General features: G+C 51.1%; 1 protein-coding gene and 1 long non-coding RNA gene across 4 annotated transcripts; one reads left to right on the forward strand and one right to left on the reverse strand.

The window, feature by feature from the left end:
* Positions 1–1,318: 1,318 nt before the first annotated feature.
* LOC140903176 (uncharacterized) lies at positions 1,319–5,510 on the reverse strand. Its single transcript, XR_012156176.1, has 3 exons — positions 4,469–5,510; positions 3,440–3,517; positions 1,319–3,213 (listed from the first exon to the last, which is right to left on the reverse strand). It is a non-coding gene; the product is annotated as an uncharacterized lncRNA (long non-coding RNA).
* LOC140903175 (uncharacterized) lies at positions 4,931–14,445 on the forward strand. 3 transcript variants are annotated; one of them, XM_073324043.1, is made up of 2 exons: positions 4,931–5,662; positions 7,328–14,445. In XM_073324043.1, the coding sequence occupies exons 1-2, from the start codon at positions 5,396–5,398 to the stop codon at positions 8,429–8,431; spliced, it is 1,371 nt and encodes a 456-aa protein (XP_073180144.1). In that variant the 5' UTR covers positions 4,931–5,395; the 3' UTR covers positions 8,432–14,445. The 3 variants fall into 3 exon arrangements, with proteins under 3 accessions (XP_073180144.1, XP_073180145.1, XP_073180146.1); XM_073324044.1 differs by having other exon boundaries at positions 5,606–5,662; positions 6,182–14,445; XM_073324045.1 differs by having other exon boundaries at positions 5,606–5,662; positions 6,798–14,445.
* Positions 14,446–20,937: the final 6,492 nt, after the last annotated feature.

The following is a 20,937-nucleotide window of genomic DNA, read 5'->3' on the forward strand; positions in this document are numbered from 1 at the left end:
ATCCCCAGTTCCCTCAGCCTCTCCTCATAACTCATGTGTTCCAGTCCCCTAATAATTTTTGTTGCCTTCCGCTGGACTCTCTCCAATTTTTCCACATCCTTCTTGTACTGTGGGGCCCAAAACTGGACACAGTAATCCAGATGAGGCCTCACCAATGTTGAATAGAGGGGAACGATCACGTCCCTCGATCTGCTGGCAATGCCCCTACTTATACATCCCAAAATGCCATTGGCCTTCTTGGCAACAAGGGCACACTGTTGACTCCTATCCAGCTTCTCGTCCACTGTCACCCCTAGGTCCTTTTCTGCAGAACTGCTGCCGAGCCATTCGGTCCCTAGTCTGTAGAGGTGCATGGGATTCTTCCATCCTAAGTGCAGGACTCTGCACTTGTCCTTGTTGAACCTCATCAGATTTCTTTTGGCCCAATCCTCCAATTTGTCTAGGTCCCTCTGTATCCTATCCCTGCCCTCCAGCATATCTACCACTCCTCCCAGTTTAGTGTCATCTGCAAACTTGCTGAGGGTGCAATCCACACCATCCTCCAGATCGTTTATGAAGATATTGAACAAAACCGGCCCCAGGACCGACCCCTGGGGCACTCCACTTGATACCGGCTGCCAAATAGACATGGGCTCAATGGGTAGTGATCAATGGCTCCGACAATCTACCCAGCTTTCTATCCACCTTATATAGTCCATTCATCCAGCCTATACTTCTTTAACTTGCTGGCAAGAATACTGTGGGAGACCATGTCAAAAGCTTTGCTAAAGTCAAGGAACACGTCCACTGCTTTCCCTTCATCCACAGAGCCAGTTATCTCATCATAGAAGGCAATTAGATTAGTCAGGCATGACTTGCCCTTGGTGAATCCACGCTGACTGTTCCTGATCACTTTCCTCTCCTCTAAGTGCTTCAGAATTGATTCCTTGAGGACCTGCTGCATGATTTTTCCAGGGACTGAGGTGAGGCTGACTGGCCTGTAGTTCCCCGGATCCTCCTCCTTCCCTTTTTTAAAGATGGGCACTACATTAGCCTTTTTCCAGTCATCTGGGACCTCCCCCAATCTCCATGAGTTTTCAAAGATAATGGCCAATGGCTCTGCAATCACATCCGCCAACTCCTTTAGCACTCTCGGATGCTGCGCATCCAGCCCCATGGACTTGTGCTCGTCCAGCTTTTCTAAATGGTCCCGAACCACTTCTTTCTCCATAGAGGTCACCTCCTCCCCATGCTGTGCTGCCCAGTGCAGTAGTCTGGGAGCTGACCTTGTTCACGAAGACAGAGGCAAAAAAAGCATTGAGTACATTAGCTTTTTCCACATCCTCTGTCACTAGGTTGCCTCCCTCATTCAGTAAGGGGCCCACACTTTCCTTGACTTTCTTCTTGTTGCTAACATACCTGAAGAAACCCTTCTTGTTACTCTTAACATCTCTTGCTAGCTGCAACTCCAGGTGTGATTTGGCCTTCCTGATTTTACTCCTGCAAGCCCGAGCAATATTTTTATACTCATCCCTGGTCATTTGTCCAATCTTCCACTTCTTGTAAGCTTCTTTTTTGTATTTAAGAGCAGCAAGGATTTCACTGTTAAGCGAAGCTGGTCGCCTGCCATATTTACTATTCTTTCTACACATCGGGATGTTTTGTCCCTGTAACCTCAATAAGGATTCTTTAAAATACAGCCAGCTCTCCTGGACTCCTTTCCCCCTCATGTTATTCTCCCAGGGGATCCTGCCCTGAGGGAGTCAAAGTCTGCTTTTCTGAAGTCCAGGGTCTGTATTCAGCTGCTCTCCTTTCTTCCTTGTGTTAGAATCCTGAACTCGACCATCTCATGGTCACCGCCTCCCAGGTTCCCATCCACTTTAGCTTCCCCTACTAATTCTTCCCGGTTTGTGAGCAGCAGGTCAAGAAGAGCTCTGCCCCTAGTTGGTTCCTCCAGCACTTGCACCAGGAAATTGTCCCCTAGATTTTCCAAAACCTTGCTGCATTGTCTGTGCACCGCTGTATTGCTCTCCCAGCAGATATCAGGGTGATTGAAGTCTCCCATGAGAACCAGGGCCTGCGATCTAGTAACTTCTGCGAGTTGCCGGAAGAAAGCCTCGTCCACCTCATCCCCCTGGTCTGGTGGTCTATAGTAGACTCCCACCACGACCTCCCCCTTGTTGCTCACACTTCTAAACTTAATCCAGAGACTCTCAGGTTTTTCTGCAGTTTCATACCGGAGCTCTGAGCAGTCATACTGCTCCCTTACATACAGTGCAACTCCCCCACCTTTTCTGCCCTTCCTGAACAGCTTATATCCATCCATGACAGTACTTCAGACATGCGAGTTATCCCACCAAGTCTCTGTTATTCCAATCACATCATAATTCCTTGACTGTGCCAGGACTTCCAGTTCTCCCTGCTTGTTTCCCAGGCTTCTTGCATTTGTATATAGGCACTTGAGGTAACCTGCTGATCGCCCCTCTTTCTCAGTATGAGGCAGGAGCCCTCCCCTCTCATGTGCTCCTGCTCGTGCCTCCTCCCGGTATCCCACTTCCCCACTTACCTCAGGGCTTTGGTCTCCTTCCCCTGGTGAACCTAGTTTAAAGCCCTCCTCACTAGATTAGCCAGCCTGCTTGAGAAGATGCTCTTCCCTCTTTGTTAGGTGGAGCCCATCTCTGCCTAGCACTCCTTCTTGGAACACCATCCCATGGTCAAAGAATCCAAAGCCTTCTCTCCAACACCACCTGCGTAGCCATTCGTTGACTTCCACGATTCGACGGTCTCTACCCAGGCCTTTTCCTTCCATGGAGAGGATGGATGAGAACACCACTTGCACCTGAAACTCCTTTATCCTTCTTCCCAGAGCCACGTAGTCCACAGTGATCCGCTCAAGGTCATTCTTGGCAGTATCATTGGTGCCCACCTGAAGAAGCAGGAAGGGGTAGCGATCCGAGGGCTTGATGAGTCTCGGCAGTCTCTCCGTCACATCGTGAATCTTAGCTCCTGGCAAGCAGCAGACTTCTCGGTTTTCCCGATCGGGGCGGCAGATAGATGACTCAGTCCCCCTGAGGAGAGAGTCCCCAACCACCACCACCCGCCTCCTTCTCTTGGGAGCGGTGGTCGTGGAACTCCCAACCTTAGGACAGTGCATCTCATGCCTTCCAATCAGCGGAGTCTCCTTCTGCTCCCTTCCCTCAGACATATCATCTGGTCCACTCTCCGCATTACTACCTGTGGAGAGAACATGAAAACGGTTACTTACCTGTATCTGCGTTGCTGGTACATGGACGTTCCCCCTTCTTCTTCTGGGGGTCACATGCTGCCAAATTTCTTCACCGTCCTCCTGTCCCCACAGTGCAGCCTGCTCTGAATCTTCAGAACCTTGTGCCCGTAGAAGCCTATCCTAACATCCGCCCAGAAAATCTTCAGTTTCTCTTGTGCAACGCAGGGTCAATACCTGTTGCTCCAGACCTTGAGCCTTCTCTTCCAGTATGGAGACCAGTTTGCACTTTGTACAGACAAAGTTGCATCTGTCCTGTGGAAGAAAGACAAACATAGCACATCCAGTGCATGTCACAACCGCTGAACACCCCCCATCCATATTACCTTCCTTCTACAAGCTTCCTCAGGAGTTGTAATAATTACTCAGAGAATCTGGCAAGATGTAAGCCTCAGTGGGCTCTCCCCAGGCAAACTCCTTTTGTTCGCTTCTCAGCTGGTTTGCAACTGACTGGCTTTTTATGCAGTCAGGCCCACTTAAGGCTCACCTGGAACAAAGCACACCCAGTTCCCGCCCTTTTCAAACAACCAATCAAGCACGCAGCACACAGTCTTTTTTTTTTTTTTTTAGGAAAGAATTTTTTTTTTAAGGCAGAAAAGAATTTTATTTGTGTAACACTTACAAAGAATCACCAAAGAGGATAAAGCAAAACTATGCAACAAAACAAAAGCAAACAGAAGGTATGACACAGCAGCCTTCAGGAGGGAGAAGTGTTCAGGCTAGCCTGGGCCCAGAGCGGGGGGGGGGGGGGGGCTTCCTCGACACTCATGGTCTTCCACCCTCCTGAGTTACCTGGTGGCCTAGAGCGGGGGGGCTTCCTCGACACTCGTGGTCTGCCACCCTCCTGAGTTACCTGGTGGCCTAGAGCGGGGGGGCTTCCTCGACACTCGTGGTCTTCCACCCCCTCGAGTTACCTAGTGCCACGCCCAGTGTCACCGATTATTCCTCTCCTGAGAGTGCCCGACAAGATGGGCACGGCTGGGGGGTGGGTGGTTTGGGGTGGGGGGGGATTACACCCACGTGTTATAGGACCCCTCCTAGGTGACAGTGATGATGGCAGCAACGGCTGGGGTCTCTCGCTCTTCCCCTCAATCAAAGGGTCAGATGGAGGGAACCGGACGAGGTCACCGAGCAGAGAACCTCGGACAGCGCCCACCGCGCAGCACACAGTCGCACTGTCCTCACAACAAACACTCAGATACTCACCAACACAGTCAGTTTAAACTCAGGCCAAAAGTCCTTTCTTTGTCTGTTCGTCTCTGGAGAATCCAGTTTGGATCAGTCCATGCAGCCTCTCTGGAGGTGTTACAACTTGAATGAAGTTGTCTAATCAACCCCCCGCCACACTCACTGTTCTCAGTTCCTGGAAGGCTGTGGTCACCCTTCCCCATGAAATTGCGTACTGTCTCTGGCCATCCATGGTACATATACTCAGTACAGTGAGATCTCCAAAGGATATTGCAGGCAACTGCCATGGCTGTCAGGATTACTAGCGTGCTGAAAATTAAGCACATGCATAAATCTTTGCAGGAGTGCTGCCTAAGGCTGAGACCGTAGTGTTGTCAGCCGTCCATTCCATTGATCCTGTGTTCAGGCCAGGATTTAGATAAATCCTGCCTAATGCCTGTAAGCAGCAGCGGCTGTATGAGCCCATTTGGAAGCTAGAGAGTCAGGGAGAACCACAGGGTCTGTCTGCGTCTAGCTGCTCCATAGCCAACCCCTGGTGTTCTTTACAACTGAGCCCTGTCGCTTCTGTGCTGGGAGAGGCCTTGCCAAGTCCATCTCTCCAGCCCTTGGATTTTTAAATACGAATCGCCTCCATGTTAAAATGGGAGCCGTCAGGGAGCTCAAGCCTCCGTTCGGGTTTTGTAAATACAGAGTTACCAACCAGCATCAGGCGAAACGCTTGTATGTATACGGGGAAAAAGGCAGCCTTTGCAAGCCAAAGATTGCCGCAGAGGGTTAGTGCCTGAAAACCAGAAAGGGAAACCGACCAGGGACACAGGCAAGGAAAGTCCTTGCTGGGGTCTGAATGGGAGACTTTGACCCGCGTCCCTTGACTTCCTGGGGCCCTAGCAGCCGTTCTGGGGCCCGGTCCCCCCGGGCGGCGGCTGGGTGGCTGGGAACCAGCAGATGGAGCTCCGCGTGCAAGACACCTTCCCCCTGCCCGCGCCTTTGTGCTCCCGGGCCCTGCGGGGACCCCGGGCGCTGCTCCGCCAGTTCACTTCCTGCGGGGGCCGGGCTCCGGGTGTGAAAATGCGGGAGTCGCGGCTGCTGCTGCACCTGGTGGTGCACGGCGCGGCCGGCCCCCCGCGGGAGATGGCCGGCCGCGGGGACGAGCCGCAGAGGGCAGCCTGGCTTCGGCAGTACTACACGCAGAGGCAGAAGAGACTCATGACGGTAAACGCCCTGGCGGGGGGACGGGGACGGGGACGGGGTGTCCGGGCCCGGAGCGCGCCGCGGGCAGGGCCCCGGGGGCCGCCGGGCAGCAAAGGGAACGCGGGTGTGGAGCGCCTGGCCTGGGCGGCGGGGGTCGCGCTGAGTTACGGACCGATCGCGCTGGCGGGGACTAGCGGAGACCCAGGGGCGGCAGGAGAACAGGCCGGGGAGGGGGGGGGGACGACAAGGGTTGGGGGTTGGAAGTGGGCGGCGGAGTGCAGAGAAATGAGAAAGGAAATGGGGGAGCAGAGGGGGCACAAGGAGAATGGAGGAAAATCGGGGGGGCTGGGGTAATAATTTAAGACTTTTAACCCCCACCCCCCATCTAGAAAACTTGGGCTGGGGGGACCAACCGCCGGAGACAAAATCAAGCCCCTTTATTGTTCCATTCCGCTAATTCTCCATTAATTCCCATTCATAAACTGGGCCAGGACCATGGGGCTGCATAAAGACTTTCTACCACTTTCTGTCTCCTCACAGCTTCAGGGCTTTGTTCGTCTTATACTAATGACCAAACCAGATCTCAGTTGGAATGGCCAGGTCTAATGCCGGTCACCGTCGATGAGCAAACCAGCCCCACTACAGTACCAGTCACCAACGATTGTTTTGTTTTACAATCCAATTTAACAATAATGATTCAACCTGAGTATCAAAACAAAAATAAAATGTGGGGGAAAGTTGAAATTGGAACATTGCAATTGACCCGAAATGGGGCCCCCGAAAGTTCGTTTTCTGGGACACGTTGACTTTTCATTCCCATTCGGAATGAAATGTTTTCCAATTTTCTGCAGCAGAGAAATTCCAAGCATCACCCAGCTGTAGCGATGACATTCTGCCAGCCTAGAACTCCCTCCGTGCTCTCAGTTGGCTGCAGTGTTGTGTTTCACAGCCTGGCCTCGCATGTGTGCATTATTGCTGTGTGCTGGCAAACAGCGTCTGTGGTGCATCCCAAAGGTGGCTGGGCTAAGGGAGGAGCGGGCTAAGGGAGTTACATAGAAAGAGAGAGAGGCATAGTATGTGTAATATCTTGTAGGCTTTTGACACTCGGTGAGTGAAAGCTGGTATAGGGCTGTAATAATATCTCACTCTTATCTAGCACTTCTTGGCCATAGATCTCAAAGCGCTTTACAAAGGAGGTCAGTATCATTGTCTTCATTTTACAGGTGGGGAAATTGAGGCACCTATAGGCAAAATGACTTGCTCAAAGTCACCCAGCAGGTCAGTGGTAGACCCAGGAATAGAACTTAGGTGTCCTGAGTCCTAGACCAGTGCACTACCCACTAGGCCAGACACTCATTCCATTCAGTATTAGCTTGGCATTCATGTAGACAGCCTGATACAGGGGGCTGGGCTGTGTGCCAGGGATGACTGAGCTCCAAAGCCAACTCAGTGACTAAGTGGGTGGCCTTGGGCAAGTCACTTAACACCTTTTTGTGTCAGTTTTCCCCCTGTGTCCAGTGGGGATGGTGCTGACCCAATACCCAGGGATGCTGAGATGATTAATTGATTGTGCAGCATGTTGGGTTGTTGTAGATGCAGTGCTGTAACAGTGCTGAGCATTGTGACATTGCAGTATACGTGTCTGGAAGGAAATGCTGCCTCATGCCTGGAACTGTCAAATTTCAGCTGCTGATTGCCCGCCGGAGGAGATCCAGCTGTTACTTCCACCCCCGCGCATGGCCCAGCTTCCGGAATGCTGACTGGTGGGAACGGGTGGTCCTGAAAGACTTCCAGCCACGGGACTGGCTGGAGAAATTCCGAATGTCCAAGGAGACCTTCTTCTATGTCTGCAACCAGCTGCGACCCAAGCTGTCCCACCCGAGTACCCTGCCTCTGGAGCAGCGGGTAGCTGTGGCCATTTGGCACCTGGCCACCAACGTAGAGTACCAGATAATCAGCCCCCTCTTTGGGGTGGGTCCCTCCACAGTGCAGAACTGTGTCAAGGAGGTCAGCTATGCCATTGTGCTGCTGCTGAAGCCGCTCTACCTCCGGCTGCCCAGTGAGCAGGAGCTGGAGAACATGGTGCGGATTTTCAGTGCCCGCTGGGGATTCCCACACTGCATCGGTGCCTTGGACAGCCTCCATGTCCCCATCCACGCCCCTGCGCACCTCGGTGCCGACTACTGCAACAGCCAGGGCTGGCATTCTGTCCTCACACAGGTGACGGTGGATGGGCTGGGTCAGTTCTGGGACATCTGCGCCGGCTTCCCTGGCAGCATGGAGAACAACACAGTTCTGGAAAACTCCAGCTTGTGGGTGTTAGCCAGGGAGGGCCACCTCTTCCCAACCCCCCCGAAACATTTCATGGGGAGGGCACAAAAATACGTCCTGTTAGGAGACGCCTCTTACCCGCTGCGGGATTGGATCCTCAAGCCTTACCCAGAAGACGGCACCCTCACACCACAGCAGCTCCAGTTCAACTATCGCCTGAAGCGAGCTCACAGCGTGATCGAGAATGCCTTCCTACGCCTCAAGGCCCGGTGGCAGATCCTCCTGAAATGCGACGACTGCAGCCTGGACCTACTGCCCACGGTCATACTCGCCTGTTGCACCCTGCACAACGTGTGCGAGGCCCATGACAGCCCCTTCAATGATGAATGGCTGGAGGTGATAGAACCCGCTGAGTTCGCAAAGCCCTGCCAGCCTGCGCCCATGTCCATGGACGACAGCAATGCCGAGGAAGTGCGAGAGCTGATGTGCAAATACTTTGAAAGCTGCGGAGAAGGCTGATTGCTACAAAGCAATGCCGCATGCTTTCCAGCTCTCAAACTTTCAGTAACCCTAGTACACCTAACATTGCTCCAGCAATCAAAGGCCACTGAATGGGGACTGTGTGCTGTCCCATACTGCAAAGCCTTTTCTGTGGAATGAAGGCGGCTTGGGGGATTGGTAAGGAGCCAGCCCTCCCCAGCTCAGCCACCAGTTCCCGTCCAGAGGAGGTCGGCCGTGTTGTGCGAAAGCAGTCTTTACCTTGGTGCTGTCGGGCAAGGGGATGGATTTCATGCCTTTGTAATCTGCCAGGGTTTAGATGATCTTGTGACATGGTTTGTGAGATGTAAATAAAACAGGGGGTCTAGGTTTGGACAAAAAGAGGGGTGCATTTTTTTTACTTTCTTTAAGAATAGATCGGGCTCAGTAGCTCAGGGTGATTGGAAAAGGGACACGAAGCCTGTCACGCCTCGGTCACTGGTATGAAGCCAGTTTAGGCTGCAGGCTGGCAGCCAATGACAGTTACCAGCTGATGAGCGCTCAGTGGCCTGTGGGAACAGATGGGTGGATCTCAGTTCAGGAGACAGGTGACCTTCACCCAGTGCTACTGTTACTGTTGGCAAAGTGTCCCCTGCGTGGACAGCCTCAGCAGCAAGCGCCTAGATGCTGTGGTCATGGGTGCTCTCGAAACACATCAGCAGAAAGGCCAAAGGATGGAATAGGTACTATGGTCTGAATCACAATAGCATCTGGATGCCCCAGCTGAGGACAGGGCCCCATTGTGCTGGGTCCTGACCCAGAGATGCCAGTCCCTGTCCTGATGAGCTCACTGAACAGGCAAGATGCACCCAAGGTGGGAGGGGAAGTGAGTTGCCTGAGGCCAGCAGCAGAGCTGGGATTAGAATCCAGAAGTCAAGGATTCCCAGGCTAGCACCCTACCCACTAGACAGCACTACCTCCACGTCCCTCAGGTGGCTGAATTACCTTGCCAGCCTGAGGCTGAAGTTCCTGGCTAATGCTGAGGAACGTCGGTGGAGCACGTGGTGTCTCAGTGCTCGGTGGGTCACCAGACTGGCCCCCTTCAGGAGCACAGGAGCTGAGACAGCAGCAGTTGAGAAAAGCCCTAGGGTCATTTTAAGAGGTATTTGGTTTTCCACAGAGGTATCTGCCTGGCATGGTGGAACCTCTTCAGAGATGCTGCCTCCAGGTGAAATCACGTGATGAAGGAAAAAACAGCAAACTCAACATCGTGGGCCAGATTCAACTGGGGCTTCTGTGAGTGACTCCCATTCGCATCAGGGCTAAGTTTAGCCGCACACATCTGCTTCTGCTGACACCCGTCTCCCGTTTTGCCAATCACGCTGCCTAGCATCATCATTCCTGGGGACACACTGATAGAATCAGTCATTTCCATACTCCCACGCTTCTGCCTGCTGTCCAGAACTCACTTGTTTTCTGGAAATCTAGTGTTTTACTCCAACAATCTGAAAACAAGAATTTGGGACTTTAGCAATATCTGAGGCCTCTCCGTGTGTCTGAAGGGCTGTGGATGTAGCAGGGGCATTAACCTGAGTATCCAGACAAATTCCAATGTAGGTAACTACATTCTGCCTATCTATGGCCCTGAGCCGGCAAAGAGTTACACATATGCTTAACCCTACCTGCATGGACAGACCCACTGAGTCCAAGCCTTAAGCCTCTAGGATTGGAGTCTTTGATTTTTAAGACATGGCCGGATATTTATCTGCTCATAGACTTTAAAGTCAGAAAGAACCATCATGATCATCTAGTCTGACTCCTGCACATTGCAGGCCACAGAACCTCACCCACCCACTCCGGAAATAGACCCCTAACCTCTGGCAGAGTTACTGAAGTGCACGCTATTGGGGATGTGGTTAGCAAAGTCTGGCCATTGCATTACGTAGGGTGGAAGAATCCAGGAGTCTGACTGGTTCTTTATGAACCACATGGGTGGGAACTTACTGCCTTTGAGTCAAAGAAGCCTTGACTGGATGCCTCTCTGAAAGAGATGCTTTAGCTTAATACATGTTATTGGGTTCAATGTAGGGGTAACGGAGAATTCCATGGCCTGTGACATACAGGAGGTCAGATGAGCTAATGGTCCCTTTGGACCTTTAACTCTATGAATATCTGGACTGTACAGTTCGGCGAAAACTCCAGCACTCCCTCCGCACTTTACTTCCTTCCCCAGACTCCTGGCTCTCGCACAGCAGCGATGGTTCAGCAGCTGCCACCCCCCACCTAAACCTACCAGCCCTACCTCAGCAGGTGAGAGGACTTCTCTTGGAGCTGGGTGAATGGCTCCCTAAAGTCTCCCCAAGGCCCTGCCTGTCCCATGAGAGCTTTAGATACACTGTGTGACAGTGTTCCCCCCGGGGTGCCACCTGGAACTGGGGTACCACTGAGCCCCCTGACCCACCAGCCTGGGCTCCCTCTCATTCTGCTGTGACAAGCTGCAAAGCCCTCCAGCCTGCACTTTCACCAGCATTCACACAGGTAGGGACACACCCAGCTGCAGTTACATGCAGGCTCTCTAACCACCAGCTTCCCAGCTTGGGACCCCAGAGCAGTACCATCCTGCCCTGGTCAAATCTGGCCAGTATATGGGTTTAATACCCAGTCTGCCTATCCCTCAATGTGAAGAGAACAATGCACACTTGTGGTAACCAACCAGAGATTTTCCCCAAGCACTCCAGTCAAAGCTCAAAACAAAAACAAGTTTCACTACAAAAGATAGATTTTAAGTGATTATAGGGGATAGCAAACAGAGCAAACCAGATTCCCTAGCAGATATTCAAAAAATGCAAACTAAGCTTAATATATTAGATTGGACATGAATTAGTTAGTAGATTCTCACACTAAGAGATGATACAAGCAGGTTGCTGATTCTTAAGGGGCCAGCTGCACTTACTTTACAGCTTGGAATCCCCAGGTGTTTCATACACAAGCTAGAAATCCCTTTAACCTGAGTCTAGCACTTCCCCCAGATCAGTCTTTGTTCGTCACATGTTTCCAGGAGTCTTCTTGTGTGGGGAGTGAAGAACCCCAGATGATGTCAGTCCCTGCCTTGTATAGCTTTTGCATATGGCACGATCCCTTTGTTCCAAAGCTTGGTTCCCAGACTGGTCTGTGGAAAAATACTGACATCCCGAGATGGAGTCCAGCATCATGTGGCCTGGTCACAGGTCCTTGTAGAGTCATAGCAGCCATCACTCACAGACTGTCTGTATCATTCTCAAGAAGAATCACCAGGTGGGAGATAAGCTTGTGAAGGGTAACAAGAAGGGTTTCTACAGGTATGTTAGCAACAAGTAGGTCAGGGAATGTGTGGGACCCTTACTGAATGGGGGAAGCAACCTAGTGACAGATGATGTGGAAAAAGCTGAAGTACTCAATGCTTTTTTTGCCTCAGTCTAAAGAGACAAGGTGTGATGAAGCGGGACTGTTCTTAATGTTTCCTCTGAATAGTGTGGGGGTGCCTCAGTTTCCCCTAGGCAGTTCTTAAGTATCTAGGTGGTGGGATAAGGGTGTATGATCATTGCAGAGCCCTAGAGAGCAGGTGTGTGCAGGGGTCTGGACACAGAGAATGGCCAACACCCTGTTTCCTGGCAACTGATGGCCTGGGCCTTCCCCCCTGCAAGGTGAGAGCTAAAGGGTTGGAGAACAAAGAAATCAGGTGACCTCCTGGCCCAGGAAAGGGACAAAGCCCAGAGGAGGAGGGGCTGGAGAGAGTTTCAGTTTGGGGCTAGCTGGGGACATGGAGTGAAGTGCAGACGTGGTTGTCTGGCTCTCTGCCCTCGAAAATGGACCCAGCTGAGGGGTCCTGTTTTCTGCACCTACAAACTCTGTGTTAGACCATGTTCCTGTCGTCTAATAAACCTTCTGTTTTACTGGCTGGCTGAGAGTCATGTCTGACTGCGAAGTTGGGGTGCAGGACCCTCTGGCTTCCCCAGAAGCCCGCCTGGGCGGACTCGCTGTGGGAAGCGCACGGAGGGGGAGGATGCTGAATGCTCCGCGGTCAGACCCAGGAAGGTGGAATTTGAGTGAGCTGTGTGTCTTGAAGACAGTCTGCTCACAGAAAGGAGACTTCCCCAGAGTCCTGACTGGCTTCGTAGGGAGCAGTTCCAGAGCATCACCCGGGGACTCCGTGACACAAGGTCAGCTCCAAGACTGCTGCACTGGGCAACACAGTATGGGGAGGAGGTGAGCAGCCCTTACTGATGAAAGAACAGGTTAAGGGCTATTTAGAAAAGCTGGACATGCATAAATCCATGGGGCTGGATGCAATGCATCCAAGGGTGCTGAGGAACTTGGCTGATGTGATTGCAGAGCCATTGGCCATCATCTCTGAAAACTCGTGGCAATCGGGAGATCCCGGACGATTGAAAAAAGGCAAATATAGCTCCCATCTTTAAAAAAGGGATCCATTTTGAAGCACTTGGAGGAGGGGAAGGTGATCAGGAACAGTCAACATGGATTCACCAAGGGCAAGTCATGCCTGACCAACCTGATTGCCTTCTATGATGAGATAACTGGCTCTGTGGCTATGGGGAAAGCGGTGGACGTGCTATACCTTGACTTTAGCAACGCTCTTGACACGGTCTCCCACAGTATTCTTGCCAGAAAGTTAAAGAATTAGGGATTGGATGAATGGACTATTAGGTGGACAGAAACCTGGCTAAATCGTTGGGCTCAATGGATAGTGATCAACGGCTCGATGTCTAGTTGGCAGCCGGTATCAAGTGGAGTGCCCCAAGGGTCGGTCCTGGGGCCAATTTTGTTCAACATCTTCATTAATGATCTGGATGATGGGATGGATTGCACCCTCAGCAAGTCCGTGGATGACACTAAACTGGGGGGAAAGGTAGATATGCTGGAGGGTAGGGATAGAGTCCAGAGTGACCTAGACAAATTGGAGGATTGGGCCAAAAGAAATCTGATGAGTTTCAACAAGGACAAGTTCAGAGTCCTGCATTTAGGCTGGAAGAATCCCATGCACCACTACAGGCTGGGGACTGACTGGCTAAGAGGCAGTTCTGCAGAAAAGGACCTGGGGATTACAGTGGACGAGAAGCTGGATACGAGTCAGCAGTGTGCCCTTCTTGCCAAGAAGGCTAGTTGCATATTGGGCTGCATTAGTAGAAGCATTGCCAGCAGATTGAGGGATGTGATTATTCCCCTTATTAGGCACTGGTGAGGCCACATCTGGAGTATTGCGTCCAGTTTTGGGCCCCCACTACAGAAGGGATGTGGACAAATTGGAGAGAGTCCAGTGGAGGGCAACGGATATGATTAGGGGGCTGGGGCACATGACTTACGAGGAAAGGCTGAGGGAACTGGGCTTATTTAGTCTGCAGAAGAGCAAGGGGGGATTTGATAGCTCAGTGGTTTGAGCATTGGCCTGCTAAACCCAGGGTTGTGAGTTCAATCCCTGAGGGGGCCATTTAGGGATCTGGGGCAAAAATTGGGGATTGGTCCTGCTTTGAGCAGGGGGTTGGACTAGATGACCTCCTGAGGTCCCTTCCAACCCTGATATTCTATGATAGCAGCTTGCAACAACTGGAAGAGGATGTTCCAAAGGTTCCAAAGAGGATGGAGCTTGGCTGTTCTCAGTGGTGGCAGATGACAGAACAAGGAGCAATGATCTCAAGTCACAGTGGGGGAGGTCTAGGTTGGATGTTAGGAAACACTGTTTCACTAGGAGGGTGGTGAAGCACTGGAATGGGTCACCTAGGGAGGTGGTGGAATCTCCTTCCTTAGAGGTTTTTAAGGCCCGGCTTGACAAAGCCCTGGCTGGGATGATTTAGTTGGGGGTTGGTCCTGCTTTAAGCAGCGGGTTGGACTAGATGACCTCCTGAGGTCTCTTCCAACCCTAATCTTCTATGGGTATGTCTACACTACGAAATTAGGTCGAATTTATAGAAGTCGGTTTTTTAGAAATCGGTTTTATATATTCGAGTGTGTGTGTCCCCACAGAAAATGCTCTAAGTGCATTAAGTGCATTAACTCGGCGGAGCGCTTCCACAGTACCGAGGCAAGCGTCGACTTCCGGAGCGTTGCACTGTGGGTAGCTATCCCACAGTTCCCGCAGTCTCCGCTGCCCATTGGAATTCTGGGTTGAGATCCCAATGCCTGATGGGGCTAAAACATTGTCGCGGGTGGTTCTGGGTACATATCGTCAGGCCCCCGTTCCCTCCCTCCCCCCGTGAAAGCAAGGGCAGACAATCATTTCGCACCTTTTTTCCTGAGTTACCTGTGCAGACGCCATACCACGGCAAGCATGGAGCCCGCTCAGGTAACCGTCACCCTATGTCTCCTGGGTGCTGGCAGACGCGGTACGGCTTTGCTGCACAGTAGCAGCAACCCATTGCCTTCTGGCAGCAGACGGTGCAATACGACTGGTAGTTGTCCTCGTCGTGTCCGAGGTGCTCCTGGCCACGTCAGCTGGGAGCGCCTGGGCAGACATGGGCGCAGGGACTAAATTTGGAGTGACTTGACCAGGTCATTCTCTTTAGTCCTGCAGTCCTATTGAACCGTCTTATGGTGAGCGGGCAGGCGATACGGACTGCTAGCAGTCGTACTGTACCATCTTCTGCCAGGCAGGCAAGAGATGAGGATTGCTAGCAGTCGTATTGTACCATCTTATGCCAGGCAGGCAAGAGATGAAGATGGCTAGCAGTCGTACTGTACCATCTTCTGCCAAGCAGCCATGAGATGTGGATGGCATGCAGTCCTTCTGCACCGTCTGCTGCCAGCCAAAGATGTAAAAGATAGATGGAGTGGGTCAAAACAAGAAATAGACCAGATTTGTTTTGTACTCATTTGCCTCCTCCCCTGTCTAGATCACACTGCAGTCACTCACAGAGAAGGTGCAGCGAGGTAAATCTAGCCATGTATCAATCAGAGGCCAGGCTAACCTCCTTGTTCCAATAACAACGATAACTTAGGTGCACCATTTCTTATTGGAACCCTCCGTGCAGTCCTGCCTGAAATACTCCTTGATGTACAGGCACACCCTTTGTTGATTTTAGCTCCCTGAAGCCAACCCTGTAAGCCGTGTCGTCAGTCGCCCCTCCCTCCGTCAGAGCAACGGCAGACAATCGTTCCGCGCCTTTTTTCTGTGCGGACGCCATACCAAGGCAAGCATGGAGGCCGCTGAGCTCATTTTGGCAATTAGGAGCACATTAAACACCACACGCATTATCCAGCAGTATATGCAGCACCAGAACATGGCAACGCGATACCGGGCGAGGAGGCGACGTCAGCGCGGTCCCGTGAGTGATCAGGACATGGACACAGATTTCTCTGAAAGCATGGGCCCTGACAATGCATGCATCATGGTGCTAATGGGGCAGGTTCATGCTGTGGAACGCCGATTCTGGGCTCGGGAAACAAGCACAGACTGGTGGGACTGCATAGTGTTGCAGGTCTGGGACGATTCCCAGTGGCTGCGAAACTTTTGCATGCGTAAGGGCACTTTCATGGAACTTTGTGACTTGCTTTCCCCTGCCCTGAAGCGCATGAATACCAGGATGAGAGCAGCCCTCACAGTTGAGAAGCGAGTGGCGATATCCCTGTGGAAGCTTGCAACGCCAGACAGCTACCGGTCAGTTGGGAATCAATTTGGAGTGGGCAAATCTACTGTGGGGGCTGCTGTGATGCAAGTAGCCCACGCAATCAAAGATCTGCTGATATCAAGGGTAGTGACCCTGGGAAATGTGCAGGTCATAGTGGATGGCTTTGCTGCAATGGGATTCCCTAACTGTGGTGGGGCTATAGACGGAACTCATATCCCTATCTTGGCACCGGAGCACCAAGCTGCCGAGTACATAAACCGCAAGGGGTACTTTTCGATAGTGCTGCAAGCTCTGGTGGATCACAAGGGACGTTTCACCAACATCAACGTGGGATGGCCGGGAAAGGTGCATGACGCTCGCATCTTCAGGAACTCTGGTCTGTTTCAAAAGCTGCAGGAAGGGACTTTATTCCCAGACCAGAAAATAACTGTTGGGGACGTTGAAATGCCTATATGTATCCTTGGGGACCCAGCCTACCCCTTAATGCCATGGCTCATGAAGCCGTACACAGGCAGCCTGGACAGTGGTCAGGAGCTGTTCAACTACAGGCTGAGCAAGTGCAGAATGGTGGTAGAATGTGCATTTGGACGTTTAAAGGCGCGCTGGCGCAGTTTACTGACTCGCTTAGACCTCAGCGAAACCAATATTCCCACTGTTATTACTGCTTGCTATGCACTCCACAGTATCTGTGAGAGTAAGGGGGAGACGTTTATGGCGGGGTGGGAGGCTGAGGCAAATCACCTAGCTGCTGGTTACGCGCAGCCAGACACCAGGGCGGTTAGAAGAGCACAGGAGGGCGCGGTACGCATCAGAGAAGCTTTGAAAACCAGTTTCATGACTGGCCAGGCTACGGTGTGAAAGTTCTGTTTGTTTCTCCTTGATGAAACCCCCCGCCCCTTGGTTCACTCTACTTCCCTGTAAGCTAACCACCCTCCCCTCCTCCCTTTAATCACCGCTTGCAGAGGCAATAAAGTCATTGCTGCTTCACAGTCATGCATTCGTTATTCATTCATCACACAAATAGGGAGATGACTACCAAGGTATCCCAGGAGGGGTGGTGGAGGAGGGAAGGAAAATGCCACACAGCACTTTAAGCACAGCACTTTAAAAGTTTACAACTTTAAAATTTATTGAATGACAGCCTTCTTTTTTTTGGGCAATCCTCTGTGGTGGAGTGGCTGGTTGGCCGGAGGCCCCCCCACCGCGTTCTTGGGCGTCTGGGTGTGGAGGCTATGGAACTTGGGGAGGAGGGTGGTTGGTTACAGAGGGGCTGCAGTGGCAGTCTGTGCTCCAGCTGCCTTTGCTGCAGCTCAACCATACACTGGAGCATACTGGTTTGGTCCTGCAGCAGCCTCAGCATTGAATCCTGCCTCCTCTCATCACGCTGCCGCCACATTTGAGCTTCAGCCCTGTCTTCAGCCCGCCACTTACTCTCTTCAGCCCGCCACTTACTCTCTTCAGCCCGCCACCTCTCCTCCCGGTCATTTTGTGCTTTCCTGCACTCTGACATTCTTTGCCTCCACGCATTCGTCTGTGCTCTGTCAGTGTGGGAGGACAGCATGAGCTCGGAGAACATTTCATCGCGAGTGCGTTTTTTTTTCTTTCTAAGCTTCACTAGCCTCTGGGAAGGAGAAGATCCTGTGATCATTGAAACACATGCAGCTGGTGGAGAAAAAAAAAGGGACAGCGGTATTTAAAAAGACACATTTTATAAAACAGTCGCTACACTCTTTCAGGGTAAACCTTGCTGTTAACATTACATACATAGCACATGTGCTTTCGTTACAAGGTCGCATTTTGCCTCCTCCCACCGCGTGACTACCCCCTCAACCTTCCCCCCTCCCTGTGGCTAACAGCGGGGAACATTTCTGTTTAGCCACAGGCAAACAGCCCAGCAGGAATGGGCTCCTCTGAGTGTCCCCTGAAGAAAAGCACTCTATTTCAACCAGGTGACCATGAATTATATCTCACTCTCCTGAGGATAACACAGAGAGATAAAGAACGGATTTTGGTTGAATGCCAGCAAACATACACTGCAATGCTTTGTTCTACAGTGATTCCCGAGTACGTGTTACTGGCCTGGAGTGGTAAAGTGTCCTACCATGAAGGACGAAATAAGGCTGCCCTCCCCAGAAACCTTTTGCAAAGGCTTTAGGACTACATCTAGGAGAACCGCAAATGCCAGGGCAAAGTAATCCTTTCACATGCTTGCTTTTAAACCATGTATAGCATTTTAAAAGGTACACTCACCAGAGGTCCCTTCTCCGCCTGCTGGGTCCAGGAGGCAGCCTTGGGTGGGTTCGGGGGGTACTGGCTCCAGGTCTAGGGTGAGAAACAGTTCCTGGCTGTCGGGAAAACCGGTTTCTCCGCTTGCTTGCTGTGAGCTATCTACAACCTCCTCCTCATCATCATCTTCTTCGTCCCCAAAACCTGCTTCCGTATTGCCTCCATCTCCATTGAAGGAGTCAAACAACACGGCTGGGGTAGTGGTGGCTGAACCCCCTAAAATGGCATGCAGCTCATCATAGAAGCGGCATGTTTGGGGCTCTGACCCAGAGCGGCTGTTCGCCTCTCTGGTTTTCTGGTAGGCTTGCCTCAGCTCCTTCAGTTTCACGCGGCACTGCTTCGGGTCCCTGTTATGGCCTCTGTCCTTCATGCCCTGGGAGATTTTCACAAAGGTTTTGGCATTTCGAAAACTGGAACGGAGTTCTGATAGCACGGATTCCTCTCCCCAAACAGCAATCAGATCCCGTACCTCCCGTTCGGTCCATGCTGGAGCTCTTTTGCGATTCTGGGACTCCATCATGGTCACCTGTGCTGATGAGCTCTGCATGGTCACCTGCAGCTTGCCACGCTGGCCAAACAGGAAATGAGATTCAAAAGTTTGCGGTTCTTTTCCTGTCTACCTGGCCAGTGCATCTGAGTTGAGAGTGCTGTCCAGAGCGGTCACAATGGAGCACTCTGGGATAGCTCCCGGAGGCCAATACCATCGAATTGTGTCCACAGTACCCCAAATTCGAGCGGGGAACGTCGATTTAAGCGCTAATCCACTTGTCAGGGGTGGAGTAAGGAAATCGATTTTAAGAGCCCTTTAAGTCGAAATAAAGGGCTTCACTGTGTGGACGGGTGCAGGTTTAAATCGATTTAACGCTGCTAAATTCGACCTAAAGTCCTAGTGTAGACCAGGGCTATGACTCTCCTAAGGCCTATTGTTTTCCCTAATGGCTCATTGCCCTGAAGAGGCCCTTCCCAACCAGCTATTCTGACTGAAAGCGTCTTGTCTAGTGGGCGTTACCCAGGTGCGACTACATTTGAAATACAGATACACGGTCAATATTCATAACTTCAGATACAAAAATGATCCATGCACACAAATAGGATACTCATATTCAGCAAACCATCACTTTTCACTGACACCTCCCATGACTTGTACAAAATGCATCATAAGAATATCACTGCAAAGAGCATGGGGTGCAGCATCCCACTGTGCAGCAGCAGTTGCAAGGAGCAACTTCTGGGAGGGCGGCGGTGGGGGAAGGGTAGCAGCCCACCAGCGCACAACACAATGGGTCTGCGGTGTGAGTTTAGACAAACCTATTAATTTTGCAAATGGTGCCAGGAGATCTCCAATGTCCAAACAGAGCAGAGAGGACCTAATTTTTTAAGGTTTCTGAAAGACACAGACACGTACAGTAAATTGTGTAGAAAGAGATGGGACTGCCTCGGGAGGGATAAAAGGCTTAGTCAAAGCAGCGGGGATTTGAAGCTATGCTTGCAGGTAGGTTAGGTACTGTATTTCCACCTTAAGGCTGAGACTATCAAAGCATCCCTTTTACATATCACACCCACATCAGAGCATGCCACATGGATTGCAATACATTTCTGTAGTACACAGCTGAAGTCTGATCTCCGTTATGCTGGTGGGAATCAGGACTAATTCCACTGAAGTCAACTGTATCAATGTAAAATCAGGGTCACCAAGACCAGAATCAGGGCCCTAATGCCCAATTGGATTATTTCCCCACATTTTAAGCAGCTGAAGAATTCATCATATCAGTAGGGCTCTGGCCCTGATCCAGCAAATACGTACGCACACATTTAAGTGGTTGAGTAGGTCAGTTGACTTCAATGGAACAATTTGTGCTTAAAGTTAAGTTTGTGCATAACAATTTGGGGTCTAGAGAGGCTCCTTTCTTCACTTCCCGTCTTAACCTGTTGTGTGGCATTGCTGTACCAGGTGGGTGAAATGCAGTGGCAGATGATGTATGTAGCTTTGGGATCCTCCAGAAGGAAAGGAGGAAACTCCACTCTGAAACCTTTAATAAGATTGTTATTCTTTTGTTACCTTGCCTTTGTTTCACAAATGCCATTGAGTTAAACATTATAATGAAAATACATTTCTTTTCTTGTATTAATAACAACAGCTCAGAGTATTAAATCTGAAAATTAAACACTTTACTTTGCACTGTTTGCTGTTTATTTCCTTTTCTCTTGGCTTGGGCAATGAAAACAGATTAGTCAGTTTCACTTGGGTCTGTGGTCAGTTTTCGCTTTCAGGTTCTCAGGCAGTAAGTAGTATGAGGCTGCCTTTGGGAACCTCTAGAGCCGTGGTTTATATCCTGTGGTCCGTGGACCCCTGGGACCCACAGATTATGTCTAAGCCATCTGTCTTGGATGGTTTAGAGACAACAAATCCTGCATCTTGGCAGGGGGTTAGACTAGATGATCCTTGCGGTGCCCTCTAATGCTATGATCCTGTGATTCTAAGATTTCCAAAGGTTTTCGCATCCCCATTCAAACATTTTTAGGGGGCCACAAATGAAATGAGGTTGAAAACCACTAGTCTAGAGGGAAGCAGAGGAAGCTGATGACTGGGTCTAAGGAAACTGATTCTATTCCCACTTCTGCCACAGACTTGCTCTGTGATCT

The sequence above is a fragment of the Lepidochelys kempii genome, chromosome 25 (genome assembly GCF_965140265.1).
Source record: "Lepidochelys kempii isolate rLepKem1 chromosome 25, rLepKem1.hap2, whole genome shotgun sequence".
NCBI classification, from domain to species: domain Eukaryota; kingdom Metazoa; phylum Chordata; order Testudines; family Cheloniidae; genus Lepidochelys; species Lepidochelys kempii.